At 46.1% G+C, this 8,008-nt stretch overlaps 1 protein-coding gene across 2 annotated transcripts in view; it reads left to right on the plus strand.

The window, feature by feature from the left end:
• Window positions 1–4,208, plus strand: part of PPP2R3A (protein phosphatase 2 regulatory subunit B''alpha) — a 39,293-nt gene extending 35,085 nt beyond the window's left edge. For both annotated transcript variants that reach the window (XM_058843583.1, XM_058843584.1), the window contains exon 13: window positions 1,967–4,208. In XM_058843583.1, coding sequence (XP_058699566.1) covers window positions 1,967–2,057 — 91 coding nt within the window. In that variant the 3' untranslated portion in view covers window positions 2,058–4,208. The remainder of the gene's footprint in view (window positions 1–1,966) is intronic.
• Window positions 4,209–8,008: the final 3,800 nt, after the last annotated feature.

The following is an 8,008-nucleotide window of genomic DNA, read 5'->3' on the forward strand; positions in this document are numbered from 1 at the left end:
GCCCTGCTCCCAGAATGGGAATCTCATCAAGGCAGTGAATATTCCCAGTATCCACAGATACTTCCAGGATGCTGGACTCCATCAAGAGCTGCAGTCACCAAAAGTAAGAGGAAGGTCTTGTCATGCTTGAGACAACAATAAAGCATCACATTTCACTGGAAGCTTCAGCTTCCCTGGAGTAATTTCCCTCCTCTGAACAACCTAGAGTTGCCACAGATGAGTCTTAAGGAATGGGTATTTAACCTACATAAGCCCATATTTGTTTTTATGGGACTGAAATTTTGAAACTGGCCTGGGAGGAAAGCAAGGATTGATTACCTTTAGTGCTGATCTTGTTCGAAAGCATCCCAGAGACACTCCTTAGCTATAAAGGTGGAAAGCATTTATTCCAAGATGGGAAAGGCAGGCACTGTTGAGCCTTAAGGAGCAAACCAGTGCAGTGGAAAAGAAACTCACTGGGAAAGGACAGTGGGAAGTCCCTTTTGAAGCAGACATGAGAGGGTTTAGTGCAGAAGCAAGACACCTGAAGAAAAAGATTATAATGGAGCTCCAGCTACTGGTGACTGTGCAAGGCAGGGAAGAAGTCACATTGCATTTGTAGGAGAGAAAGGGACAAGGCTAACAGAAGGGGTGGTAGAATTGCAGGAAAAGGAGATAAAAAAAGATCATTCTAAGAACAGCATTCAAATGGAAATACAAAGTTTTCCTCAGCTGCATCGCTTTAAACCAAGGAGAGATTGGAGAAGCTGAGGCACCTGCAAACATTCCCAATCCATTCCTGGTGGGGAAGGCAGGGTGACACAGTTCCCACAGGCATCACTGAGGCAAGAAGGGTGCAAATTGCACATACTTTGGCAACCTTGCACACATGATCAGAACAGGTTTGGTGCGGGATCCAGACCTTCTCCCACTTATGCAAGAATCCAGAAGGTGGCAGAATTACTAAGCAGGTACTTTCCCTATGGAAGAGAGAGGACAGTGTTCTCCAGGAAGGTCTGGGCTGGTCTCCACACAGGGAGCTTCCTGCCTACAGCAGGACAGACCCTGACAGCCTCCCAAGGGTTTGCTGTTCCTGCATATGGGTCAGCCAAGGGAAAAACACCACAGGAAGGGGTAGACAGCTCCTTCCTGGCACATCCATGCTGGGCTATCAAAGAAGTTCACCTTTTTGCAGCTCAGTTTACCAATGAACATGAGAGCCATTTCTGTGCTGGCCATTGGAGCACCTGCTCCAGCATCTCCTTTGTGAGCAATCTTGCTTTAGAACAAAAGGAAGAACTTAAATTTCTTGGCAGCCCTGCAAAACTAACCCATAGTATGTTGTGACTGAACGGAAACATCTTAAAGACATCATTTCTTGGGACTAGGAATGGGCTGAGAGCCCCAGAGCCATATCCTGTGCTGCAGGGCATGGAACCCAACCAGCCTGGATAGTGCAGCTGGAGCTGGGAATTCGCACCAAACCTCCTTGGACCATAAATGCTCAATCCTGGATACCAAACTTCAGACTGAGGGAGAGAGGAACATGAAAGCGTGGCCACAATTGTTGTTGTATGTCTGTCAAAACACACGTCAGCCAGAAGATGCATTGGACCAGGTGTTTCTAAGCCAAGGCTCCTCTGGGGCCTGGGGCTGTGGCTGGATGACTTTATTTCTACACTGAACTATTGAGGCTCTGGGAGTTCCTGAAAATTGTTACTGAAGCTGGATTCAAATTTTCTAATGCTAAACACCAGTGAGAATTTGTTCTGGAAGCCTCAGATGAGGCTGGACAGGAGCACAGATCCATGTCTGCTGTCAGAGTACTGATTACTCCCACCCTCTTCCCCATGCCTCAGGAATCTCCTCCTCGAGGTTCACCTCTCACATGCTACTGCATTTTAGCCAGCTGGCTTAGTTAGACACTGAAATAACTGCTGTGAAAACCAAAGTACAGCTTTTAAAGACACACCTTTTGTCTTTGCAGATCATGTGAAGAAGACTATGACACAGATGAAGTCTTACCTCCCCCTGAAACTGGAGACAAGTCAGACAAACTAGTTATCTCAGATCTCTGAGCATAGAGAAGTGGTAGACAGCTCATGTCTTTCAAACTGGATAGCATTCAGTCCCAAGGCACTTGGGGGTTTTCCTTAAATCTGTCATTGGAACAATGTGCTTTATTTTGTACACTGAAACTTGAGACCCCTTTTTGTCTTCCTGTGTAATTGCAATAAGGTAATTTCTATGAAAAGGCTTTTTACAATGTATTATTGTGCACACTCACTGAAAATGGTGATTGCACCTTGTTTCATTTATATATAAATTCTGTTATGTCCCCAGATGTGCAATAAATGCCAGCATCTAACGATTACCTGCAACAGCTGCATGCAACATCGATAGTGGTCGTTTCTCAGTCAGTTCTGTCCTATGCCACTCTGTCCCCTTGGCTTTATACCAGGAGTGACAAAAGAGCTGCCAAATTAACTTAAATGTGTGTCTAGAAATCTTTTAAAACATAGGTCATAGTGAAGTTCTTTTTTTCCTTCCTGTCCTGGAAATGAAGGGAATGTGCCTGTGCATGGGGAGAGTGAAGTCCCTTTGTGCTTTGCCCCCAAGCTCTTAACACTGGCTGCTGGACTGTTTCACTGCTGTGGATCTGAGAGCAGTTTCAGCACTAGACCACGTCACGTTCTCTAGGAATCTGAGATAGAGTTACCTGTTCTATGTTCCCTCCTGTGCTGATCTGCCTCTGGCCAGAGCTTTGTCTGTGTAGATTTCTATTTGGTGGAAGTGTTTTGCAGAGTATTCACAGCAAATATGGATCTCTGCTGTTGAGCTACCGTGTTGAGACTGCTGTGCTTGGTGTGCACCGGTTCCGTCCATTGCTGTGTTCTCCTCCTCTCCTGTAGTCTTCTTTAACCTGTAGCCAAGAGACTAAGCTGAGATAATGAAAAAAAAAACCACCTTCTTTTAACTAGTAAAGGAATTAGTCTGTATTATTGCCAGAATTAATTTTTCTCCCGGCTCAGGGAGGAAATGCTCTAACTAATGAATTCTTGCTTTAAGTGCAAAATTAAACCATCTTCTCCCTAGAATCAAAAGTGGTATCTCTGCTCCCAGCACACACTGCTGCTGCAGCTGTCCCCTCCTGGCCAGCAGGAACTGTCTGTGGTTCAGCACAGGGGTGATTAGAATAAATTCTTAATTTTAGCCCTCATACAATCAGGTCTGGGCCCTCCCATCTGTGCCCAGTGTGTAATGCTGGGCTGCTGTGTGTGCACTGTATCATCTATCTCCTGTTACCTCCCTGTGAGAGCCTCAAGCTGTGCCTCCTGCCAGAATTCCTGGGAGATGCCTGCCCTGTTCCCAGCAGGCCCCTGCTGCCCTCCCTGGAGGCAGAGCACAGCCGGGCAGTGGAGTGTCCCCAGGGACAGGACAGGATCCCTGCGGTACCTCCAGGGCTCAGTATCCAAATGAGGAATGGGCTGATCACTCCAGTGCAGTCTGGGCTTTTCCAGGAGTCTCTGAAGCCCAAGCCCTGCCTGCCACTGCCCAGGGGGATGTGCTGCTGCCTTCCTGGGGTCAGAATTCTCCAACAATCAAACTCGGTAAGAGAGAAGGGTTTCAGTTGAAATGACCAGATGCACGCACACCGCCCAGGATCCTGGACTTGGTATTTGGGAAACTTCTGGATGCCCACGTTGTTAGCAAAGGCCCTGCCAGGTGATCTGCATCCCATAGTAACAGATGAAGCAGGGAGCACTCTGACCAAGCCCCTGGAATGCAGCAAGCACACAGTGGGTCTGGATGCCTTCTCCATCACTGCCATAACCTCGAAGGGAAAATCTTCCCTAGGGTGATTCCACAAATGCCCAAATGCAGAACCACTGAGGAACTGACTGTGGGAATGGACACAGGATGCAAGTCCCACAGCTGCTGCTTGTAACCTGCTCCAGCCACGTTTCTCTGAGAAGAACCTGGGCACAGCAGGAGTTCACCCGTCTCTCACTGCCCAGAGGGGCCTTTCAGTTTGATGTCCCTTTACATCTCTCCAAAGACTCAGATTCCTCAAAAGGAACAAAGAAGAACCTAACCCCATTCTGGGCTGAAATAGAGCCCTCATGGTCCTCCAGCAGTAGCAATACTGCAATGTCTCATTTGCCATTCTGTCATCCACCACTTCAGGGTCTTTCTTATCTGCCTTTTGCAGAGGGCCTTTAACTCAACCCATCCCTGAATTCAGGCTCCCACCTCACACCACAGCAGCCTGAACTGATGCCTTTCTTTGCAGAAGTCAGAACCCAGAGTCTGGTAAAACTCACCAGCTGCCTTCCCAAGGTTTGGTTCAGTTAATGGAGACAGGAAGCTGATAGCTGCTCTGCTGAGCCCAAACCCAGCCCCTCTCTCCTACAAACAGACAGTACTGCAACAACAACACAGAGTGAATCCAAACCCAATCCATGCTTTCTGGTAGGTCAACACAAGCTAATCCATAAAACCCTCCAATTCACAGCAAATGTTTTGCATTCTGCATGAATAGGACAAGCTGCAGAAGCTGCTGCTACAGTGGTGGCAGTGCAAAATCTGCAGTAATATTCCAGGAATGGAAATCCATTCTCTGTCCCTAAAGTACTTGAAAATAACCATAATTCAGCAGGCACAAGTGCATTAATAGAGGATGTGTTCTACACCCCATTTATGACTTAGTCCTGTCCCCAGCTGTTCTGGAAGGAAGGTTTGTAACTCTACAGGATTTAAGTGAGGTAAATTTGGGAACTCCTGTCCTACTTCTTTGCATTTTTCTGTGATATTTTTCTGAGATAGTCAGATTTCTTTGCTTGTGTCCAGAATCCCTGCCCAAAAGATTTGTAGGAGTCCCTTGGCTCTGGCTCTGCCTCCTGACTCCATGTCAGTGCCACTTCAGATGTTGCATCCCTGGAAGGACACATCCTGCACTGTTCAGTGCACATCCAGCTCACACCGAAGGCTTTTTCCTTATGAGTAGTCAGAAAAGTGAGTACAATTCAGTTCTGCATGATAAAAATGTGATTGTGCTTATTTGTTCTCTCTAGTCTGCTTTTGTCTAGCAAAATGAAGCCGTGTTCTTACAAACCCCTTTTTGCTGTTGTATCATAAGTATTTTCTCTCTGCAGTACTAAGATGGGAAGTATGGCTCAGTATTACTGCTAGAATGGTACTAGTTGGATTTTTTCTTTCTTCTAAAATCTCGGTAGTATGTGCTGCACCCCAGTTTTTGGCAGTGAACCCTGGGCACTGCTCCACTTCCCCTCCTGCCTTAGAGGGGCAAGTGCTGCAGAACAGACATGGACAGCAAAAAAAGGGATTCCAAAGCCTTCCTGCTCTCCTGACCCAAGGCTTTAATGAAGCTGACTCAAGACACTCTAACCAAGGTACTGGGCTTAGTTTCTGAAACAAAATAGTCCTGAAAGACCAACGCTAAGTTCACTGAACTGTCCTTGTAACAGCATGGATTTGGAGTTTCTAGATCAGTATCTTAGGTCTATGCAAACAAAACTGAACCTCAGTGATGAGCATGAGCTACTGTAAGAAAAACAAACAGAGCTTCCCCTTGTGTGCTCATCTTCTCACTGTATCATTGGGTGAGGGGGTTAGAAACTGAATATTTAATAATAATAATAAAGGTTCTCATACTTTGTAAAAGTAGTTTTGGAGACATTTTGTGGTGGCATGGTTTGATCTTTGTATTTTTACTTTATATTTTCTTCTTTTTTGGCAAATAAAGGATTTTTGAATTTAAAAAGGAGAACCTGTCTCGGTGGTGGGGTAGAGTGTTACTGCTCACTTCATCTCCAGCTGATGTGCCAAACTCTCCTGCCCTGCTGTGATGAGTGCACACCACCCAAGCACCTGCAAGCAAATGCCTTCCAAAGCCAAAATCCCAGGCTTCTCAAAAATACTGTGATAAAGCAATCTGACCACTTACCTCTGGAGCACTGTCCCTGTGATGCCTTACCAAAACACCCAACTCCCTCACTTTAACCTGTCCTGAAAAAAAAGAAAGAGATAGCTCCTGGATCTTTCACAAGTGGAATGAGCAAGCAAAAAAAAAAAACCAAACCACCAAAAAAACCAGGGAAAACTACTACTGCCTTTTCTATTTTACCTATATGCAAATGCTCAAGCAGAGTCAGTGTGTGTTCTTCTATTGCTTCACCAAAGGGTGCCTAAATCTGTCTATAGAACTGTCACCTTTTGGTGAGTTTCTTTAGGGTATCAAAAGCACTTCAAATTTTAAATTGAAATAGTTAACACCAAAGATCTGCCTGTGATGTTCTTGGTAGTACTGGTAACAGCTTCACTTGCCTTTCAGAGGGGATTTCCTCAGCTGTGCCACACATTTGGAATGATTCTTATAAAGGTGTTTGTTCGTATCCTTTGAGTTTTTCAATTTAGCAAATAAAAATTATTTTCTAACTGACTTATATAGATAATATATAGATAATATATAGATCATTTATATAGGTAATTTAAATACTAATTATCTGGGGAGGGGGTGCTTCTTGCATGCAGTAAAAGGATGCTTCTGTGCTGGCCCACACCAGCTCTGCACCATCCCTGTGCCACAGCTGTGGGATCTGTTCCTTGAAACTCTCAGAGTTTCACAGAGGGAGCAGCTCCCTGCTGTGCCAGAAGTACCTGCTTTGGCAAACAGGCTTTTCGGGTTTATTGCTCTGTAACTCTGCAGGTTCTTCCCACACCACCAAGTGCTGGGTCTAGCAGGGGCAGCCCCGGGCTGTGCTGAGAGCACCAAGGGGAGCCTCTGTGTAGGAGGCAGCTGGTCCCTGCCACCTTTGTTCCTGGCAGTGTTTTCAGCTTCCATGCAAGGGACGAACATCTGCAGGGAGAGGCTGCTGTGCCCCCAATGTCCCTGGCTCTGGACTGTGGTCAGACAAGCCAAGGGAATGAGAACAGCTCCTGCTGGGAGAGCCACAAGGTAACACATCCAGGAGTTAATTTTTTGTCTTCCTGTCCCCCCTCATCTGGGATTTAATCCCAACCCCTGGTTTGCCACAGAATTGTTAAGGCTGGAAAAGACCCCCATGATCACCAAATCCAACCTTTGACAAAGCTCCACCCTGCCCTCTAAGCCCCATCACCAATGGCCACATTGACTTGCATGTTTCAATGTTTTTGAACATGTCCTGTGTGATACCTGGGAAAAGCCTTTCCACTCCACATGGAAGAATAGAGGGCATCTCCTCCTTGTTCAGAACCATGTTCAGATCTGGATGGTCAGAAGCACCGTATTTTGTACCACTACACGTGACCACAAACTGCTGCTTTTTCTTTTTGACGCTGCTCTACAAATCACAGGGTTTCAATGACATTTGGCAGTTAATCCCTGCCTTCAAGGGGACTGGAAAGAAAACTGAAGTATCCCACGCTTCCTCTGTAAGAAGTCCCCAGGCAGCTCCCTCTGTGCTAATGCTGAGAACAGCACCCCAGATCCAGAGCCCCACAGGAGGAACACCAGGAACTCCAGGCAGCCCAGCTGGGGCCAGGCTGGAGTTCAAACAATCATTGAGCTGCACCCCACCAGTGACTCTCCAGCTCCTCAGGATGGCAGCAAGGACAAGTCCCTCTTGGGCTGTGCTGGCCCACATTCTCACCCTGCTCTCTGCTCAAGCCAAGGCAGGAAGGCCCCACATCAAGAAGCTGCCGTGGAAGGAATGCTTTCCCAGCTGGAGCTGCTGGAATTCCTGTCAGCACCAAGACGATCCTTTCCATTGCTCAGCTCACAAACAACTAGCCAGGAGGGCAAGGAAACCAAACCAAGCCAACCCTAATTTAAACAATTAGAGAATTAATCATCAACACACTAAGTAGTATTTAGACAGTGAGTTCAACATATGCCACACTGATGCCTTCAGCAGTTGCAAAATAGAATTAGAAAACTAACATTTATTAAATCAATTTGAATTTTAATATACATTTCAAGAATGTGGCAGCATAAAAGGAAATGTTTTTAGAAACAACCTGAATC

Source organism: Poecile atricapillus, chromosome 8, assembly GCF_030490865.1.
Source record: "Poecile atricapillus isolate bPoeAtr1 chromosome 8, bPoeAtr1.hap1, whole genome shotgun sequence".
Classification (NCBI taxonomy): domain Eukaryota; kingdom Metazoa; phylum Chordata; class Aves; order Passeriformes; family Paridae; genus Poecile; species Poecile atricapillus.